The sequence below is a fragment of the Somniosus microcephalus genome, chromosome 18 (assembly GCF_052327205.1).
Source record: "Somniosus microcephalus isolate GS21.2 chromosome 18, FLI_Smic_1.0, whole genome shotgun sequence".
Taxonomy (NCBI): domain Eukaryota; kingdom Metazoa; phylum Chordata; class Chondrichthyes; order Squaliformes; family Somniosidae; genus Somniosus; species Somniosus microcephalus.
The window spans coordinates 41,301,657-41,324,879 of NC_141004.1; the positions used below are offsets into that span (position 1 = coordinate 41,301,657).

The 23,223-nt window shown below is 42.3% G+C and overlaps 1 protein-coding gene across 1 annotated transcript in view; it reads right to left on the reverse strand.

The window, feature by feature from the left end:
* Positions 1-23,223, reverse strand: part of LOC147105238 (diphosphoinositol polyphosphate phosphohydrolase 1) — a 78,377-nt gene continuing 55,154 nt past the window's right edge. Inside the window, exons 3-5 of the mRNA XM_086011393.1 lie at positions 9,985-10,029; positions 3,351-3,435; positions 1-2,291 (exon numbers count right to left, since the gene is read on the reverse strand). Of these exons, the coding sequence (XP_085867519.1) occupies positions 2,092-2,291; positions 3,351-3,435; positions 9,985-10,029 (330 nt within the window). The 3' untranslated portion in view covers positions 1-2,091. The remainder of the gene's footprint in view (positions 2,292-3,350; positions 3,436-9,984; positions 10,030-23,223) is intronic.

Here is a 23,223-nt window from a genome sequence, read left to right on the forward strand (position 1 = left end):
TTTCTGAAATACTGGTGAGTTTTTATTTGTTGGCACAGGTTTATTACAATCTTCAATCTCTTGTCTCACGTGTGCATCACACTCAAGTCAGGTAAAACAACAAGACACTTCCAGTGACTGAATCTCTCCAGGTGAAGTATAAAGGTTGCATTAAAATGTGAAGGGCAGGATAACATGCCTCATATTCTTACCAACACTGACCATTGTAAAAACTAGCACTTATCCCTTCCATCTAAGGCTTTACACAGGAAAGCACCAAAAATGACATGTATGTACAGTGCACTAATTGCAGGTAAAAGCTGAAAACATTTAAGTGGTCATAATCAACTGATTCCATTGGTTTCACTTTTTACATATCAACAAGATTTTCATATTTGCTCTTCAGAAATACAAAGCAGTCTTATGATTCAGTACTCAATTTTACTTTGACTGAAACTTCATTTATCACATTAGCACATTTTCAGGTTTGTACTTAAGCAGAAGTAAACAACTGACAATAGCTGTCACTTTTTAAACATCACTAGAGAATAGGGCAATGCTTTAGTGAAAACTCAGTTTTCTGATGCTGCGCCAATTTGTTTTAAACCCTCACCACTGCGTGAGGATTCGAGAGTCATTTCTTCACCTGTGTAAAGCAATAGTTCTAGACTTTCAAATCTTCTTCCAACATCTTAAAACATGTGATTGGGAAAAGTTGCAAAAAATTATTTGTACAATGATGTTAGTATTCCACAGTTCTACAATAGTGAAAATTTATTTACACTGCTTTTAAACTGACTGAGCTAGATGAAAGGATATCCGTCTAGATTTGACCAAGGTTTAAAAAAAAAAAAATCAGCCTATCCCTAGGTTGACAAAAGGAGGTTTTCTCCAGCAATGCTGCTTTCTCTATTGAGGCTATGAGGTACAATCTGTTGTTAGGTAGCAGATTGTACATGTTTGAGGACAATATTCTATGGCAATCTTTGAGATTTCGGGGTTTCTGTAGTCATTACTTAGACATAAAACTTACACTAAATCAATTAAATGGGTTGAAATTATTTAAGTGATCAATATACAGCACTCATTTCAAAAGAAACAGTGCTATATGTCTCACAGTAAAAAAGCAAACCAAGACTTTGTTTAAAAAAAAAGGAAAATGTACTGTACAGGGGTAATGTTTGTTCCACATTTTACTAATCCAGAGTTGGAATTTAAAAACCAAGTAACACAGTTTAAGTGCTTAAGCAGTATACAGTGTCCTTTTTAAATTGCAGGAAAAACAAAAACACAATCAGAAAATTCAAAACACCAAATTCTCAAGCTCTGTTAAGACCTTGAATTGCCTGCAAAGAACCTCCTTTAACTCCAGTGTAGAACGAAATAGGGAGAATAGCAGAGATCAGGAGAATGAAGCCGAGAGGTACAAATGTGTACTGCTAAACTGAATATAATCCAAAGCTCCACAGAAGACCCAATATGCATGGCTTGAAGTCGTCTTACACAAGTAAAAATGCTTTAAAGGCCTTATTCAACAGTTTGTATACAAGCTAACAAAAGTACTGTGATGAAGTGCGTGTCTTGAAGGTTATTTCACAAAGTAATACAAGTCAGTGATCAACTGTTTCATAGCTTCCTTTTTTTTTTTTAACGTAAACAGCAGTGGTGCAGGTGATAAAGCCAGCAAAAAATTTACAAAAGCTATATATAAAAAGTTGCAGAGAACTAAAATTGATACCCATTTGGCACCCAAACAATATCCCTAGGTTGAAATCCAAGTCACCTCACAATTAGGAATTCTAAAGGATAATACCTGGGGGACAATTGGATGCAACACTGGTACCTTAATTTCACAATCCTATCAAAAATATACAATATCTAACAAAAAAAAACCTTACTAGTTATGGCTTTGATCTTCAGCACTATATTTTACATCACAATATAAAGTATCGTTATCAACATTGCGCAGGTCTCCATGCAAAATTTATTTATACATGTACAATGTATAGTAGCAATCAAACTAGATCAAACATTCTTTCACTGAACACTTTTCAAGTCCATGCCTTTGGGACTCGATGTATGATGAGTCAATTACTGTGGAGCTCCTCTCAGTCATCTAATACTGGATACTGAACTCTGATTGGCGACTGTGTATGTTGAGGGCTTTTCTTCAGATAATGATGCAACAACAGGAGTTCCATTATTTGCCAAATAGCCTTGTTTGAAGGTTTCAAAATACGAGGCCTGTACAGGTTTATGACACTGAAGAACTTTAACGGCATCATCTATTTTAAACCATTCCCTTTTCCTCCCTAAATAAAATGAGAAAGATTAAACATACAAGGTTGAGTATTTTTTTTTTTGCCCTGGGGGAGAAAAAAGTTAGAAAAGTTACAATCGATGCATAGATTGGTTGCCAGGGTCCATTCTTAAAATCAATACAAATCTATTCCTTAGGCATAACTCTGAAGGGTAAAATGGCTCAACGATCAACAAACTTGTACATAGTATACTTGTAATTTCTGACAACTGGAAATAGATAAACATTTCAAGCAGAAACATCCCCGAGCTCCAATAGCTGTACATATGCACAAAATATTATATTATACCTAAATGATAACGAGAGCAGATGTATGAAAAAGAAATAGAAAAAGCTAAATACTGAAATCTCATCAATGCAGCAAAAAGCCCAACCTTCATTCAAGTGATGATGGCATGGCTCTGAATTTGGGGGAATACGTGGGGACCTCAGCTTGTAAAGAACAACAAAAAAACTAAGGTACAAGACTATGAAGTTTTAAAAAAGTTGAATTTATTTCCTCTTCCTTTTAGGTCACCCACTCTGCCCATTATTACTGGGCAGAGGAGGATGCAGCAGAGAGAGGAGGAGGATGGAGAGAGTCACACATTGACAGCAGCATAGTAAACAAGACCGTCTCCAGAAGGCCGACCAAGAGAAATGTTTTTGTTATTGCAAGAGGTGGAGGTACCTCCTGCGATAATCTAAACATTACTGCCAGAGGTACAGGGAGCCAATTATTCTGGCCAACCTTGGACTGAGCAGTTCAGTCCACCTATACAGATTCATAAAGCCATTCCCGCTGTTAGGGACACAGTACAAATGCAAAACTACGACTGTAAAACAATTGCACATCCACAACTTTGCTTATGTGCAGCTTGTTATCTGTAGTTCGAATGATGCGGAAACTATCCCACAACACAAACAGAGCAAGTTAAATATCATTGCACCCTTGGTAATACTGTGGAACCAGTTCTGCAATAGAAATAAACCATAAAACTAATGCATCATTTTAATTCCAGGCCTAAAATAGACAAAGGTAATTTAGATAGTAAATACAGTTTCATCTTACCAATATTAACCGAATCCTCCCAGTCTTCTAACACCTCTGTTATTACTAGAACGTACACATATGTTCTATGCTTCCTGTCTTGATTCTGAAAAACAATATTATCTTACAATGACTTCACAAGCATTTGACTACAATATATTATACAAAATAAGCTGTGGAAACACAAGTTTTTTCACTTTTAAAAACATAGCAACTATTGTAAAAAAAAAAATATTTATGAAAATAAAATACTGCAGATGCTGGAAATCTGCAATAAAAACAGAAGATGCTGGAAATGCTCAGGTCAGGCAGCATCTGTGGAGAGAGAAGCAGAGTTAACATTTTCAGGTCAATGCCCTTTCATCAGAACTCACAAACAGGATATTATTTTTAATTTGCTCCTATTCCATCAAACTAGCCAGGTCTCATTGAGACCTGTCTCTCACTGGCATCCACCATATTAATAACTTCAGGTTCTCTGGCTCGAAGTGTCTTCACCATGAATACCCAGTGCCTCTGCAATTCCATCCCATACCAAGCTGATCTCTAGGCTCTCCACTTCTTCCTTAAGCTGTACCCCAGACACCCACTACCACCCCGTTCTACTTGGCTGAAACTGTTAACAACAGCTCGCTTAACTCCACACATCCCCAAATTCAGGGTGTTGCACTAGGAGCCCACATGGGTCCTTATTTATTCCACCTTTTTGTGTGATGTGAAACACTCCTAGTTCTAATCCACTGGGGCCCACTCCCTGGTCTCTGCTGTTACACGGATTGATGACTGTGTTGGTGCGCGTCACATGCCGTTATTTTGTCAGCAAATTCTGCGCCTTTGTCTCATCACCCATTCCTCACCTTCAGGTGAGTCATTTGACTCTTTCCTCTCCTTCCCTGTCACCATCATTGGCAATGGGTTTTTCATAAGTATATATTTTAAGCACACAGGTGGCCACAATTTTTGGGATAAGTTTTCTTCCCAACCTTCCTCCTGCAAAGATTCTACCCTTTCTCTCAGTTTCTGCATCAGTTGCATCTGCTCGGACATGACTGGCCAGCAGAACTTCTGGAGTGCATGCTCTGTTTGAGCTTCCCCTTTGTACGGGATTGAAAGTGCACTGTCGCTTCCTGTGGATCTACTCGCATTCTTTTCCCTCCACTCAAAACTGAAGCTTTCACCTTTACTCCCATCCTATTGGTTTTCAGACTGCCGTCCACCACCCACAACACAATTCCAGCACCCAGCATATCTTCCCCTCTCCTCTGTGCTTTCTGGAGAGACTGTGGCATGCTTACAGAGCAATTTCTCTCAATTAATTCAATCAAAACTGATAACTCACATCATGCAACTTTGGCAATTGCATTTAACAAGTACCTTTGCTTCCAGTAATCTGTTTACTGGATTAAATGAAGTTTCATTCTGTGCTATCACATGCACTGCAATTGGTGGATATTCAACTCAAGCAGATTACAACTAATATATTTATTTATAACTAGAAGGTTAGGGAGCACAAAACATTTGCAAAATGCCAGCAATAAATTGTAAAACTCTAACTTCATAATAAACACTGCTGGATATAAGCAAAATGTTTCTAGAGTTAAAGTTGAAGTCTTGGTTACTGGCAAGCCAAATTCATTTACTTCAGGTTTTTTGTTTGACTTTCAATGTCAGCGTATCATTTATCTTACGATAGCAAAATACTGCGGATGCTGGAAATCCGAAACAACAGAAAACGCTGGAAAAACTCAGACGGCCAGGGCAGCATCCGTGGAGAGAGAAACAGAGTTAACGTTTCAGGTTGATAACGAAGGGTCATTGATCTGAAACATTGACTGTTTCTCTCTCCATGGATGCTGCCCTGGCCTGCTGAGTTTTTCCAGCGTTTTCTGTTGTTATTTATCATTTATCTTAAGCAGGGTTTAAAAGTGATCCTTCAATTTGATTTAATGCCAGGACACAAGAATTTTAGTACTTTTTCATCAACCTGCTTTTAATCCAATGGTGTTGGTACTAACGGTTTTGGTAAATCTCCACGACTAAATTTCCTCAGGCTAAATCAAAGAATGACTTGTTTTCCAAAGAGACTCTAATGGCTCACACAAATATATACATATTCAAAAAGGATGGGAGATACAAATTTGAACCTTCCCATCACAAACATCCCCTTTGGTCTGCAAATATTCACCTGATACACATCATGCCAGACACTCAAGAGACAAACTATTAAGTCATTCAGCTCACAAGGAATCCCTGCAATTTACATTGATGCATCCATTCGCAATTTAAATCAGTAAAGTAACCAGAGATCAAAGGAACACTTTCTGATTTCTCAATCAGCAGCCGTTACCTGAACTCTAAAAATGAAAAACAAACTCCAGGGTTGTAACACCCTTGCTCACTCTTCCATCACATCCACATCATTGGCTACTCTTTCCTAAAACTTCATGGAAAATTGATCAAATGCAACACATGTCTATTTGCTTATTCACACACCAGTGCCTGGGTTTTCAAACACCTGCTCCATGTGAGACAGCAATTTAACTGTACTTGCTCCATTTTGGTGTACTGTATTCACTGCTCATAGTACATTGCAGATGGTTCTATTCCAGGCAAACCAAATACAAATTGGGCAAGTGCTTTGCTGAATATCTCGGTTCTACCTGCAACCTTGGTCGTCACCTCGGTCACATCACTGACTTCGATTCCCAATCTCACTCAGAACGTTGTCTTTGGCATCACGCACTGTTCTAACCAAACTCGATAACATTTCAGAATATCTCACCTTTGTCATGGACACACAGTAACCCTCTGGGCTGAAAACTGAATTTAGCAACATCAGATCTTAGCCGTAGCCCCAACTTTCCTGCTTGCCAGATTGTCTCAATCAAGTTCCACCACCGCATTTCCTTCGATTCTAAAAACATTTTTCTGAGCTTTGTCTTTCTAATGTCTGTTTGAAGCCAGACTTGCACGAGATTTGTATATCATCCAATATTTTTCACTTCTCTTCAGCATTTCTAAATCAATTAGCTGCCTCCTTGTAACAGTAATCATCAGATCTGCACTAGACATTTGTTGTTTTCCTCCCCCATCCCTTTTTTGGCCAGCTCTGATGAATGGTCCCTCCTGAAATAACCACCTGCCTTTCCCTCTTAAGTTGACGTGCGGCTGTGTTTTTCTAACATCTGTTTTTATTCAAGATTTTTCAGAATTCACAGCCTTTTTAAATCACAGCGTTATTATATACACAAAAATTAAGTAATTCTGCTCACCCCATACTCAACCAATGCTGGGTTTTTTTTAATAATTGTTTTTATATTTACATAACATCCTATCCTGATTTTTTCTCCTAAAATATAATTAAGCTTGAAATGTTTAACTTTGCTTCTTCTTTTGCCTGCCCTCTGCTATCCATTTCGAAGGTGGGAACATGTTTAGAAAAAAAATTTAAAATTACTTTTTTCTCTGAATTTTGTGCTCAAGGTGAGGAAGGATAATATTAGAGACTGGAATACTTTCCATTTTCGACACCCAGTGTGTCGAAAGTACATACAGGAAACTCTCGTTTAAACGGCACCTAAATATCCGGAATTCTCTATTAACCGGCAAAATTCTCACTCCGAAAACAACACCTCAATAACCGGCAGTGTTGCCGAGTCGGAGTCGGAGTCTCCCACGGTGGCCGAGTTAGTCAGTGAGGGTAGTTCTCCAAACTGCCACTACTCGGCTTCTTGGCGCTGTCAGAAGTCGGAATACCCCTGTAACAGGAGTCTGACTCTCCCGCGCTGCCGGTAGTCTCTTCTGATCCGCCATTTTACAGGGGTACTGTGTGTCTCCCACGCTGCCGGTAGTCATTGCATTACCCTCAACTGGCAGTACTGTACTTAATCAAGCATCTTCCACCATCCATTTAACACAACATTCTGTACGCGAGTACCCAATTACTGTATACTGCACATTTCTTGATTTTTAAAATTTTTCTTTGTTAAAAATAGCCCCGGTAGATAACCCTCTCCGTCATCCAGAATTTTTGATTAACTGGCAACACGCCGGTCCCGTCGGTGCCGGATACCAAAGAGTTTCCTGTACTTAGAAGTATGGCCTGGTTAATCTTTGATGTGTTTTCTGTGTTAAACCAGGAAGAGGGCTTCAGAAGAGCGTATGCCTGGTGGCTGTCAACTCGGTATAGATTAATATTTCTGTATCATGAGGGCAAATAGAAATGGTAAGTCAGAGCTATAAACTTAGATTGGGTAGGTATTTATGTGTACTTCACTGTGAACTAAAGTCGTTAAATGAAAATAATGTATTCTAAAACAAACTTGAGAACACCTCAATGGCAAGTATTGGCAATTATGCCAAATTATGTTGAAAAGATTGACAATTTATAAATTCATTAATGTTAATTTGTTCAAAGACAAACTACGATTCCTGCCCATTGTTCCACACATCTGTTTACTTACTGGATAGTTGGACATCAGCAGGTTTGGCTTCATTACAGGGTAGTGGCAGCCAAAATGTTTCTGGGCCCTTTTCCAGCTGCTCTACTATGGTTTTATTTTTAGAATTAAAAAGAACCTCACTTAATCCCACGTTTTACACCATCCTCACCTTCAGGGCTGAAGTTTTTTTTTGAGGGGGGGGGGGGGGGGGGTGGGTGGGATGGGATGAGGTGTAAAGCCTGGAAAATACTTTAAAAGGTCAGTCATAGAAAGAATCGAAATTTATGGCACAGGAGGCCGCCAATCGGTTCATCGTGTCTGTGCCGGCCAAAAAAGAGCTATCCAGCCAGTTGAGCTTCTCTGTACTATGCAAAATAAACTTCTGCACTTGATCTATAAAGAATTAAATGCCTAAGGATTGTTCACTGCTCAGTCATTTAATTCATGCATTTGAGAGAAAACTATCACCACTTTTTCAGACCAAACTCAAGACACCCAGAGTAGTGGAAGTCATTGGATCTGCAGTTTACACAATACCCTCAATGCTGGATAAAGCCTAAATAGGACAGTTGCTCCTCTTTCGGAAAACAAATAGGGTGTAAAAATTGTCAGTCAGCTTTACCCACAGTGCTGCTCTACAATACTACTTATACCTGATCAAGTGGGGGCCAAATCTTTGAAGGTGGTAGGACAGGTTAACAAAGCATATGGGATCCTGGGCTTTATAAAGAGGGGTACAGAGTACAAAATCCAGGATGTTATGCTAAACCTATACAAAACACTAGTTTGGCCCCAGCACTGTGTTCATTTCTGGGCACCACACTTTAGGAAGGACATGACGGCTTTGGAGAGAGTACAGAAGAGATTTATTAGAATGGTTCCGGGGATGAGGAATTACAGTCATGTGGACAGACGGGAGAAGCTGAGGTTGTTCTCCTTTGAGCAGAAGGCCAAGAGGAGATTTGATAGAGGAATTTAAAATCATGAAGGATTTAGATAGAGTAAATAAAGAGAAACTGTTTTCAATGGCTAAAGGGTCGATAACCAGAGGGCACAGATTTAAAATCACAGAAAATGCTGGAAAAACTCAGCAGGCCAGGCAACATCCGTGGAGAGAAATTAGAGTCAACGTTTTGGGTCAAAACCCTTTATCAAGACTAAAGAGGCACAGGGAATGAAATAAATTAAGAAGCCAGGCTGGGAGAGAACAAAAGAGAAGAGACATTAAGAGGTATTCAAAACTAGGCGAGATGGTGATAGGACTAGTGGAGACAAAAGACAGCTCTAGATTAGGTGTGAAATGCGCTGGCAGAATGGGAGACAGCTGCCATGTGGGAGAGGAAAAAAGGGGGGGGGGGGGGGGGGGAAACCAAAACAAAGGTGTGGATAAAAAATATAAGTAAAAATGTAATAGGGGCTGAGGTTATGATCGGAAATTGTTGAACTCAATATCGAGTCTGGAAAGCATTTTCTGTTATTTCGGATTTCCAGCATCTGCAGTATTTTGCTATCGGGCGCAGATTTAAGGTGACTGGCAAAAGAACCAGAGGCAACATGAGGGAAAACTTTTTTTACGTAGCGAGTGGTTAGGATTTGGAATGCACTGCCTGATAGGGGGGTGGATACAGATTCAAAAGTAGCCTTCAAAAGGGAATTGGATAAATACTTGAATGAGAAAAAACTGCAGGGATATGGGGAAAGAGCGGGGGAGTGGGACTAACTGGATTGTTCTTCAAAAGAGCCGGCGCAGACTCAATGGGCCAAACGACCTCCTTCTGTGCTGTACTATTCTCGGATTCCAAGGCCTGTATTCCATTCTGTGAAGATTGGTCCAACCTAGCTTGTATCTGGTAGCACCCCGCAGCTTCTGCAGTGAGGTCTGCAGATAGAACTCCTTGGGACACACTGTTTGCGTTAGGCCCAGCCCTTTTATTCCCCCTCACTTTTCCCACCCATATCACTTTCACGGATGTTACCCTTCAAGGATTCTACCATATGAATGTTCAAGTCAAAGACACTAGATGCCTCAAGTCTAATATGGAGTTGTTCTGTGCTTGCCTCTCCAATAAAGTTATTCCACGTCAGTATTTTTAATCTGTATACTCTCCTTCCACTGGATTCCATTGTGGATTGTGAAATTTCACCTTCAAGACTAGGTTACTGTCTACTAGTCAGTGAGACCATCGATAGTTTACTTTAAAACAGGAACTTACCTCAAATATTCCTACTAATCTTCCTAATGTCCCTTTGACTCCAGCCTGCAAAAGAAATAAATGTATTTTACAATATAGAAGATCCATGCCCACCTATTTCACAATTGACTTCAAACCCTTTTCTAATCTATTATCCGTGATCGCTTTCTTTTCCTCTGCGAGGCCATACAAAGGGATCTTTGCCACATTATGTCGGAGCTATAATTTATTCAATATAAATTAGAACAGCAGTTTTTATTCTGCTTTGCCTCCAGATAGGTAGAATTACATTGGACACAAATGCATCATAAATTCACTGATGTCACCAGCAAATCGCAAACAATGACATCCACACCAACTTGGGCCAGAAAACCTCAAGGTTCTATTTCTATACTACATAGTCTTAAGACAGCAGGATTCAAACTTATCCTGGACTTGAGGGTGTTTTACTCTTTACACTCAATATAAAGTTCCAGGTGAGAATTCAGTCAGCGTATCAGGCAGAAAGGAGCTTCAGGTCCATTTGGTCAAAATGGCATTACCGGTGACTCAAGTGTTTTTGTCCTATTCATAACAGCATATTCCATTGTATACTTAAGAAATGAATACCAAGTGCACGACATTATAGTACAGAAGACTCTGCAAAATTGGAATACATCCACACCAACAAGCCTGGTTGCAATTCAGGGGAAAAGTATATATAAAAGACATTTATAGCATGAAAAGAATACATGCTGAAGAGCATGTGAAAGTCATGCGTTATAAACACAAATTCTCTTGCAATCCACTGTCTCCCAATGTACACTATTTATGTGCCATCGACCCTATAATCCAAGGCTTCAGCAACAGCGTGGAGCTGGGGGTAGGGAGAGGGGAGTAGCAGGCAGAAAATCGGGCTGCAACCATACCCACTTTTCTGAGGTACGATTTTGAGCAGAGTGCATTCTACTGGTAAGAAAAAGTCAAGCTGACTCGGTGTGAAGCATATTCCATGGTCCCATGCGGAATTGAGAGAGATTGGGCAAGGCTCAGCCTACAACATAGTTGAGCTAAATGGCCTGTTTCTGTGCTCTATATTCGATGTAATTCTATGTAATCACGCACAATGCCCATAGAAAATGGGCGCAACAGAAGTTCCGGAATCTAGCCTGCTCAAATGTATGCTTCTTAAAAAGGGAGATCACAATTTGAGTTGCTGGTAAACATGTTTTGAATTGCTTTGCATTTACAATAACATTTGTCTTCCTGCATTGGTTGGTGGTCAAAACATTTTCAATTTTTGTGTCCAATACTTTCCTTCGTTATTCTTGGTTGCTTCTGCCATTTTAATAGCACCATACAAAGTGATGAGGATAGGAATTTATTTTGAGGGTGTCCACAGTGCTGTGTAATTTAGATGAGGAAGACAAGTTCGAGAAGAAACAAATACAAATACAATGACACCCGAGGAGTTTAGTTCACACCAGTCACTACTACTTATAGACCCCTCCCCAAGTCAGAAGACCTGTGTCACCTCTGCTTCACAAGACAGGCTGTCGCATGTTGTATTATTTGCTGCACTATGACCTGCCTGTCAACAGGGACAGTTCTTTCCATAGAAGGCAATGTTTCTAAATATGTAGCTTTCATTCATGGTACTGTATCCTACCAAGCATTCCAAGAGACACCTGTCACAACAGGTAGTCTGCAGTGCACACATTTATTAATCAAGTGGAAAGTGCTGTTTGCTGGCGGTAACACAACATATTGTAGACAGCATCAAGGCACCTCATATCAGTTGGCCTATGTTAACAGAAAGGCTTGCATTTAATTAACGTGCAGATGGTATCAGACTACAGAAGCATCACTGTGCATGTCAATGGCCATTATTCAGGAAGCAGCCATGACACCCTCATTATGCAGCAGTTCCACATTTGAAGAGGAAGCAGCAATGCTGGGTTGGGAGTGTGACTCCAGGAAGCCAAGGGCTAACTTCATCCACAGCTGCTGACTCAACTGAGAAATCCCTAACAGCGGAGGAGCTGGAAGCCCGAGCACCCGTCTGCTGTTCCTCCACCCGTAAGAAGTGTGCTGTCCAACTTTGGCACACTAAAAAGGTGGTATTGTAAAAGAGCAATGGTTGAGCATAATGCCTGAAGGCAGAATTCCCAACTTGGGTTCGTGTCATACAAGAACTGTGCATAAAGCGGAGGAGCACAATTCATTTCATCTTCCTACTAATAGCAGCAAACTTCTTCTCATTTACAATTAAATACAAGGGGCCTCAGTGACTACATTGACTCAGTTGGTAAACTCCTTCCATATACGGGAGACTTTGGTTTATCCGGTGGTTGTATGTCCGGAAACCTCGATCTACTGGCAGAAATCAGGAGCCGTTTTGTTAGGTTTTTTTTCTTCTCGTGGCTTTTTTTTCCTTCTCGTGGCTTTTTTTTCCCCCCCAACAGTCAGGCACGGCAAAGTCTCTCTGTAGCTTAGCAACAGCTTCAGAGACGCTTCCAAGGTATGGCCGACTGTTTAGAAGCTGTTGCTAAGCAACAGTGTTTGTTGCCAGATACGGAGCTGCAAATCTCCGTATGCTTCAACATTAACGCTGGTATGTCCGGCAGTTTTGATAGATCGGCAACAGCTCGGTTCCGTCGGTGCCGGATATAACAATTTTCCTGTAGTTTGAAACTGTGCTATTACTGGCAGCAATAGGGCCACCACCATCCTTTGGTGAAACTCGCACAGTAAAAGCTCCAACTCATCGTCATTAGGAGAAGTGCTGTTCACGGGTCTCCATTGTGCCTATGTATACAATTAGTCCACTTTCTCTCTCCGCCACAACCTCCCCTTTCATGGTGAGCTACAGCCCTTCAAGTGCTGCTCCAGCAGATTTTAAGCTTCCCAGACAAGTGTGTTACAGACCAGGCTTGTTCATGTACCATTAGCCCATTCAAAAGGAGAGAGGAGTGACTTCCAGTACAAAATTAGGCATGAGCTGCCCTTTGACCTGCCCCTGCAAGCGAGCCTACACCATGGGGCCAGCTCACCTCAATTTTTGCCATTCATGCAAAACCATGCCTAATCATTGCGACTGTACTATAAGCCAAGATAGATATGAAAATTGTCTGACTGGGCCCTGTAAATGGTCATAAACAAGGTCAAGCTTGACGAGCCAAAATATCCTTTTGTTTTTCTTTATACAATTTTTGCACACCACCACTTAACATCTTGTTATTACAGCTCAAGAAGTGACATTTTCCATTCAATTTCCCAATCTACAGATCTTATGTTAATACATTTCTAGAGTTCCTATGGACTTTCAACTTACTGGCCCAAACAGAAAGCAGATATCTAAACTACTTACTCATTCGCACGCACATTCTATTGCTCAGTTTTCAATTTTTCACCATCATTCTCTAAAAGCAGCTTCTTCCCTTCATTTGGCTTTTTTGTTAGAAGAATCGCCATTGTTACAATTCTACTACCAAAATGAAAATGCAAATACATTTATACAGATACACTAGTTTAAGTATAGCGCTCCTGCTATTCCAGTTGGGTCTCCATTTCAATGCAACCTGCCTAGTTTCCCTGGCAGGTTTGTCACTTACTGACGTGTGTGGAGGATGAGGGGCATGACTCAGGACAGACTACCTTATTGAAAAAACACAGATTTTAAGCAAAACCATCAAGAGATACAAGAGTACATGCAAGTTAGTTTCATATTTTTCCATCTCTACTTTTTAAATTGTCCCTAGCTTGCAGTTAGGAAGAGGTCATGTTTATATTGTTTAAAATAAAATGTTTTGTTGTAGTACCTGATTTCAGGCACTGGGTGGCATGCAAAAACCAAATACTTTAAATTGCAACAAGTCCAGCTGACTCTAAGCTATTCTAAAACTAAGATGGAAATCCAAGACCCATTTTGCAGGATATCAAAGTTGATGAGAGAAGACAGTGTAAACTAGGAATCAGTGATTAGATGATGCCAAGTTTGAGTTTTAAAAGTTCGCATGTTGTACAGTAATAGGAAGGGAAGATTGAATGCAAGTTTTTCCACAGTTTTGAGATCCTGAGAATGAATGGGTTCGAATAGCAGACTATGTGGGTAAGTTTTGATTTCAACATGGTGGGAAAGGTAAGGAAGAGTAAAGAATATTCTTACAGGGTGAAAGAAACAAGAGAGAAAGTTCTGAGGAGTACTGACCACGGCAATATCAATAAAAATAGGGAGCCACAAAAGGTTGCACCAGGTTTGAATTCTGAAGTGATCCTTTCGCCAGATCATTTTTCACCTTGTGGAATGGCAGCAATTCCTATTTTATGCAGAGGGTAAACTACTTTCAAAGAGTGAAGGCAACTGTATTTAGTAGACAATCAAATAATAGCACGGGTCTCCGAGCTGATCTCAGTGGAACCAAAACGGTGTACTCCGCACCTCCCTTGGTCACACTATCTTTCCCAAACTTTGCTGGGCGCAAGGCACAAACCATACCCCTTAATTCCAAGTCTCCCTTTTTCAGATTGATGACTCAAAACAAACTTCATAAAATGCAGAATTGACATGTTTGAAGAACAACAACTATGGATGTGGTTCAGAATCAGGCCTTGCATACAACAGGGGAAGGGGCGATCACAACCAAGGCGGCAGCATAATGGCACAAAGTTGTGAAAGTAATGTTCTCCTATGCAAGGACAGAATCCTGGAATAGTACAGCACAGAAGGGGGCCATTTGGCCCATCGATTCTACACCAGCTCTTCTGAACAGCAATCCAGTCAGTCCCACTCCTCCGCACTTTTCCCCAAATCCCAACAATGTTTTCATTTCATTAAACAGCATTTGGTTTATAATTCAAAGGCTAATTGAATATGGAAGAATAAGTGAACAACTTTATCAAGGTTATATGCTAATTTTACTAATATAAAACTATGTAAAAACAAGTGCTCAGGGGAGAGTGATTAGATAAGTTGCAAATGGCATTTAATATGGAGGGTAAATGCACACGTGCTTAAAAATAATAAACACGCTCAATGAACATGACCTTACACAAAGCAGAAGTTCAATTTAGTTGCAATATCAAAATTCCAGAAAGTGTTTCCAGATTCCAAATGAATGTCCAGAGCTGTAGCCGGAGTGCAAGGAAACAATGGCAGAGTAAAGAGCATTACTGATTTATTATACATTTGAAGCAGTTCATCCCATTGTTAAAAAAAATAAAATAAATAGAAGCACTGGAATGGGTGCAGAAAGAATTAGAGCTTTGATTGCAGGAACTATTAGTTCAAATCATAAGAATCACACAGCACAAAAGGAGGCCATTCGGCCCAACATGCCTGTGCCAGCTCTTGGAAAGAGCGATCCAATTCGTCCCACTCCCAGGTTCTTTCCCCATAGCCAATGTTCCCTGTAATTTGTTTTTGGGTGCGGGGCCCTTTAAATGGCTGCGCGGCCAATTACAGTTTTTGCGCATGCGCGGTTATTACCTTTGTAAAGCTGGTGAGTGGCCTTCATGGGACCTCCAGACCACTGTGTGTGGTTGCGCAGCTTAACGGAAACATTGCCCATAGCCCTACAAATTTTTCATTTTCAATTATATATCCAATTCCCTTTTGAAAATGATTAAATCTGCTTAAATTACCGTTAGAAATTAGGGTATCCAAAATATATGGGGTTATGTGAATGAAATTGTGACACGACTAAGACTGTGTTTACATGACTGTATTAGAACCGGAGACAAAAAGTCTCTTCAGACCAATATTAGAATAACTAGATAGATACTTAGAATCTGCTTGTGTTTTGGTTCCCTGCGGATGTTAAAACATTCTGCACCTTGACAAGTCATATATGACCTTGTTTCCAGACTAGCTGTGTGCTTTGTGTGCTAGGAAGGTTGCTTTATGTATCTTTAATAATTTGACCAACCAAGGCCCAAAGCCTAGGTTTCTTCCATTACTGCTTATAACCATATTATAATGCCAAGTTAGGATTTTGACTTTGTTTAACAAAACTGCTTTAAAATGCATAATTTAACCAGTATATGAGAATAGAATAAAAGATATCTTTGGGAATTTAATGGTTCATTCCATGGTACAATACGAGGGAAAAACCTACTTGACCTCCTCCTCACCAATCTACCTGTTGCAGATGCATCTGTCCATGACAATATTGTTAGCAGTGACCACCGCACAGTCATTGTGGAGACAAAGTTCCGTCTTCACACTGAGGACACCCTCCATCGTGTTGTGGCACTACCACCGTGCTAAATGGGACAGATTCAGAACAGATCTAGCAGCTCAAAAGTGGGCATCCATGAGGCGCTGTGGGCCATCAGCAGCAGAATTGTATTCCACCACAATCTGTAACCTCATGGCCCAGCATATCCCTCACTCTACCATTACCATCAAGCCAGGGGACCAACCCTGGTTCAATAAGGGGTGTAGAAGAACATGCCAGGAGCAGCACCAGGTGTACCTAAAAATGAGGCACCAACCTGGGGAAGCTGCAATACAGGACTACATGCATGCTAAAAAGCAGAAGCAGCATGCTATTGACAGGGTTAAGCGATCCCACAATCAACGGATCAAAATCAAAGCTCTGCAGTCCTGCCACATCCAATCGTGAATGGTGGTGGACCATTAAACAACTAACGGGAGGAGGCGGCTCCATGAATATCCCCATCCTCAATGATGGTGGAGCCCAGCACGTGAGTGCAAAAGACAAGGCTGAAGAGTTTGCAACCATCTTCAGCCAGAAGTGCTAAGTGGATGATCCAGATCAGCCTCCTCATGAGGTCCCCACCATCACAGAGGCCAGTCTTCAGCCAATTCGAATCACTCGTGATATCAAGAAACGGCTGAGCGCACTGGATACAGCAAAGGCCGTGGGCCCCGACAACATGCCGGCTGTCGTGCTGAAGACTTGTGCTCCAGAACTATCCGCGCCTCTAACCAAGCTGTTCCAATACAGCTACAAAACTGGCATCTACCCAAAAATGTGGGAAAATGCCCAGGCAAGTCCTGTCCACAAAAAGCAGGACAAATCCAATCTGGCCAATTACCGCCCCATCAATCTACACTCAATCATCAGCAAAGTGATGAAAGGGGTCATCGACAGTGCAATCAAGCAGCACTTACCAATAACCTGCTCACTGATGCCCGGTTTGGGTTCTGCCAAGACCACTCGGCTCCCGACCTCATTACAGCCATGGTCCAAACATGGACAAAAGAGCTGAATTCCAGAGGTGAGGTGAGAGTGACTGCCCTTGACATCAAGGCAGCATTTGACTGAGTGTGGCATCAAGGAGCCCTAGTAAAACTGAAGTCAATGGGAATCAGGGGGAAAACTCTACTGGCTGGAATCATACCTAGCACAAAGGAAGATGGTTGTGGTGGTTGGAGGTCAATCATCACAGCCCCAGGACATCGCTGCAGGAGTTCCTCAGGGCTGTGTCATAGGCCCAATCATCTTCAGCTGCTTCATCAATGACCTGCCCTCCAACATAAAGGTCAGAAATGAGGATGTTCGCTGATGACTGCACAGTGTTCAGTGCTATTCGCAACTCCTCAGATAATGAAGCAGTCCATGCACGCATGCAACAAGACCTGGACAACGTTCAGGCTTGGGTTGATAAGTGGCAGGTAACACTCGCGCCATGTAAGTGCCAGGCAATGACCATCTCCAACAAGTGAGAGTCTAACCACCGCCCCTTGACATTCAACAGCATTACCATCACCGAATCCCCCATCAACATCCTGGGGGTCAGCATTGACCAGAAACTTAACTGGACCAGCCACATAAATACTGTGGCAACAAGAGCAGGTCAGAGGCTAGGTATTCTGCGGCGAGTGTCTCACCTCCTGACTCCCTAAAGCCTTTTCACCATCTACAAGGCACAAGTAAGGAGTGTGATGGAATACGCTCCACTTGCCAACAACACTCAAGAAGCTCGACACCATCCAGGACAAGGCAGCCCGCTTGATTGGCACCCCATCCACCACCTAAACATTCACTCCCTCCACCACCGGCGTACCGTGGCTGCAGTGTGTACCATCTACAAGATGCACTGCAGCAACTCGCCAAGACTTCTTCGGCAGCACCTCCCAAACCCACGACCTCTTCTACCTAGAAGGACAAGGGCAGCAGGCGCATGGGAACACCACCACCTCCAAGTTCCCCTCCAAGTCACACACCATTCTGACTTGGAAGTATATCGGCATTCCTTCATTGTTACTGGGTCAAAATCCTGGAACTCCCTACATAACAGCACTGTGGGAGTACCTTCACCACACGGACTGCAGCAGTTCAAGGCGGCGGCTCACCACCACCTTCTCAAGGGCAATTAGTGATGGGCAATAAATGCTGGCCTTGCCAGCGACGCCCACATCCCATGAAAGATTTTTTAAATCTGATGAAAGTTAGTTTTGCATAGCTAAAGCTGCATGAACATAAATAACTGATAACAAGTAGTTACGAACATCTGATGGCCGAGAATGGCATGTCTGACTCCAAACTATGGAGGATAGGGACAAAGGAGATAAGAGAAATTCCGATGGGTAGGCCTTCAAAACGTACAAACAATAAAGCATGTGTAATGCTGGTGAAGACCCCTCCTGGAGGGAGGATTTTCATCTCAAAGTTGAGACAAAGAACTCGACGTGCCATTGGGCACCTTGGTTTAAGAAGAGCCCTTACAGGTTAAATGGTCTTGTCCATATTTTACATCAGACCCACCCCTAAAAAAGGGTATAAGAGAAAGACCTGAAAAGCCCTTACCACAGACAGTGAAAGGGAGACCCATAGAAACAAAGAAGATAGGAGCAGGAGTAGGCCATTCGGCCCCTCGAGCCTGCTCCGCCATTCGATGAGATCATGGCTGATCATCCAAACTCAGTACCCTGTCCCTGCCTTCTCCCCATATCCCTTGATATCTTTAGCTCTAAGAAATATATCTAACTCCTTCTTGAATATATTTAAAGACTTGGCCTCAACCGTCTTCTGTACAAGAATGGGGCTGGTCTCTCAGAGGGTTGTGAATCTTTGGAATTCTCTTCCCCAGAGAGCTGTGGAGGCTGGGTCATTGAAAATATTTAAGGTGGAGAGAGACAGATTTTTTTTAATTTTTAATAAAGGTAAGGGAGTTGAGGGTTATGGGAAGCGGGCAGGGAAGCGGAGTTGAGGCGAAGATCAGATCATCCATGATCTTATTGAATGGCGGAGCAGGCTCGAGGGGCCAAATGACCTCCTACTGCTCCTACGTCTTATGTTCTATATGTTATGTAACACTCTTCCGGGAGTGGACCCATTCTTGGAAGTTCTAGACAAGGAGGAAGAAAGGCCGTAAGCTGGAGAACTGTTTGCGCACGCCAGCCATCTGTCCGATCGGGACCGGTACCAGCTGCTTGTCACGGTCGTATGATTTTGCTGTATAACTTGTGTGTTGTATTCCGTCTTAAACTCTGATTAAACACAATATAAACACACTGTACATGGCCTTCTTTGATCTCACAAAGGCCTTTGACACTGTCAACCATGAGGGATTATGGAGTGTCCTCCTCAAATTCGGCTGCCCTCAAAAGTTTGTCACTATCCTCCGTCTGCTTCATGACGACATGCAAGCTGTGATCCTGACTAACAGTTCCACCACAGATCCAATTCACGTACGAACCGGGGTCAAGCAAGGCTGTGACATCGCACCAACGCTCTTCTCAATCTTCCTTGCTGCAATGCTCCATCTCACCCTCAGTAAGCTCCCCACTGGAGTGGAGCTCATTTACAGAACAAACTGGAAACCGTTCAACCTCCGTCGCCTCCAGTCCAGATCCAAGGTCGTCCCATCCTCCGACGTCGAATTACAGTATGCAGACGATGCTTGCGTCTGCGCTCACTTGGAGGTCGAACTCCAAACCATCGTAAACACCTTCACCGAAGCATACGAGAGCATGGACCTTACACTAAACATCCATAAGACAAAGGTCCTCTACCAACCTGCCCCCACCACACAGTGCTACCCCGATTATCAAATCCCACCATATTGGTTTGCAGTCGATCCCGATTATCTGAAAGACCAGAGAAGCTAATATCAACAAATTGACTAATCTCAACACCCTCCAAGGCAGTACATTCCAGATCATAGCTTGCTACGTAAAAAAACACCAATCTCCCACCCGCTTCTTTTATCATATAGATTGAAGTTGACAATGCCATTGAATCCACCCTGTTTATGTTGTGGGAAAAATTTCACTGCACCAGAGCAACAACCACAAATGCAGTTGGTTCAAAGTTACAATTTGCAACTTCATTTTCTGCCATTTCAGCCTCTCTCAATGTGCAGGTAAGCCCCATACAGACCAGAGTTTAGAAAACCACAAGCCTGCTAATTACCAGAAAAGATCCATGCTTCCAGAAGGAAAGTTTACATTGACACCAGGACATTCGCTTACTCCCCACATGCTAGCCAAAAAAACAGATTATATGCATGTCAGTGTTTCAGGCAATGTTTCATTCTCCTTCTCAAGTTGGAGTTGTCATTTGGAATCACCATGCAAGGCCACTGTAGTAATAGAAATGCAACTGAAAGGTTCAAATGAAGTTAGACCTGTTGTACACCTAATCTGCAGTACACAATCATATCACTTCACAGGTACTTTTAAAAATAGTTTCAGGTGCTTTTGCACTTGACTTTTAAGCTATCAGTAATGACATTAATTGGATTAACACAAGGTGTTCCTATAGATTCAGGCAAGAACAGCAGAATCTTATTTATTCCAGTGTGTGGAAATATGAACTTGAGACAATTAGCTGGTTGGGGGCAGGGGGCGGTTTATAAGTGTAACCATTTGGGATCGAAGGATGATGTGGTGTAATGGGTTAGACACTGCTCTTTCACCTCTAGGACCTGAACTTGAATCCAGTCAGAATTTTTGGTAGGAAGTCTCTGTTGGCTGCAAGGTTTCTATTTAAATTGAGTTTGGGCAGTCTCAACCTAGTTCCTCGTGGATACGGCGCTGCGGCACAAATTTGACACAAACTGGCAATCTCGGCACGGTCATAAGGATGGGTGGCATGAAAAATTGAAAAAATCTCAAACCTGTGCAGTTCAGGGTGGTTTTCTGAGGATGGAACTGGGATAGTGTTGGAGCAAAGTAGAGGGATCTTTCCTCCATATCTGTGCATACTGATTCTGACTTGCAAGTGTTCAATTCTGAGACTGGGTGTCAAAATAGTAAAACTTTTCACTTCTCAATAGTAACATCCCCCACCTTGATGAGCACATACAAAACACACTAATCAGCAGAGTAATTGGCTTCTCCCAGGATTACTAACCTGGTTGTTTTGTACTTTTTTTGCCCCTTCCCTTCCCCCACCCCCCTCCAAATTGAGGCTGGTAATTATGTGAAAGTTTTAACCAGCACTGCAGTGGCTCTTAACAAATACTGAAATATATTTTCATTCCAGACTTCTTGTGTGCTTGATCACAACTACCTGGTCACTAACTTTTTTTTTTATTTAAAGGGCAAATCAACCCAACTCATCACACTCTGAATCTCATGTGGCTGGTCCAGTTAGATTTCTGGTCAATGGTGGGGGATTCAATGGTGTTCAAGGGGAGGCAGTTGGAGTCTCCCTTGTTGGAGATGGTCATTGCCTGGTACTTGTGCGGCACAAATGTTACTTGCCACTTACACAGCATAAATGTTACTCGTCACCTATCAGCCCAAGCCTGAATGTGGTTGAGGTTTTGCTGCAAGTTTCACCAACTGCAGAACTGGATATGCCACTTTGGTCAAAGGATGCAAACATGTCATGGTAGAATGAGCATTTTCCTTTTCGCCACACCTATGCAGAAACCCCCTGAAGGAGGCATGCTTGGCCCCTCTTATATCTTCATCAATGATTTGGTTGGTATCATATAAATGTACTATTTTTCATTGCTGACAGCACCAATTCTCCAATACCAGCTCCCCGTCTGAAAGATAAATGGTGTGCCAAATCACTGGAGGTAAAGAAATTGCATTTATACAGCGCCTTATTTCTCAGAAATGTTGCAACAACTTTCATGTACGTTGAATTACTCTGAATTACCGTCACTTATGTAGGTTAACAAAACCGACCAGAGTGCCGACAAGTAGTGTGCCACTTTTAACACAAACATCACGTTTATAATGAACAGGAATGATTGTGTCGTTACATCAACCCCCAGAGTCAGCTTGCAAACATTCTTCAGTTATAAACATCAAGCTCCTTGGTTGGATGTCAATATTTCTATATTCAGGTAAAAAGTGAATAGGTTAGGAAAACTGGTAGAAGTCAATCTTCAAGAAAACGCAACATTGTCACTTAGATATTTTGATGTTCAACAAAGTTTATATCTGCTTAGTGAAGTAGTTCACATTTAGTAGTAGTTCCACATGTACACTGATGAAACCAGCTCTACCTCACCGCCACCTCTCTTGACCCTTCCTGTCTCGGATTTATCACACTGCTTGTCTGGCATCCAGCAATGGAAGAGCAGAAATATCCTGCAATTAAATATTGGGAAGACTGAAGCCACCGTCTTTGGTCCCCACCACAAACTCCGCTCCCCAGCCCCCGACTCCAGCCCTCTCCCTGGCCACTGTATGAAGTTGAACCATCTCGCTTGCAACCATGTTGTCGTATTTGACCGAGATGAGCTTCCGGCCACATATCCGCTCCATCACCAACACCGCCTACGTTCATCTCCGTAACATCGCCCCGTTTCTGGCCATGCCTTCATCCGCTGCTGAAACCCTCATCCATGCTTTTATTAACTATTAATATTCCACTGCTCTCCTAGCTGGCCTCTGATCTTCCACCCTCCATAAACTTGAGCTCATCCAAAACTCTGCTGCCCCGTGTCCTAACTCGCACCGAGTCCCGTTCACCAATCACCCATGCTCGCTGACCTGTGTCCTAACTCGCACCCAGTCCCGTTCACCCATCACCCCGTGCTCACTGCCCCGTGTCCTAACTCGCACCAAGTCCCGTTCACCCATCACCCCGTGCTCACTCGCACCAAGTCCCATTCACCCATCACCCGTGCTCACTGCCCCATGTCCTAACTCGCACCGAGTCCCGTTCACCCAGCACCCGTGCTCACTGCCCCATGTCCTAACTCGCACCAAGTCCCGTTCACCCATCACCCGTGCTCACTGCCCCGTGTCCTAACTCGCACCGAGTCCCGTTCACCCAGCACCCGTGCTCACTGCCCCGTGTCCTAACTCACACCAAGTCCCGTTCACCCATCACCCCGTGCTCA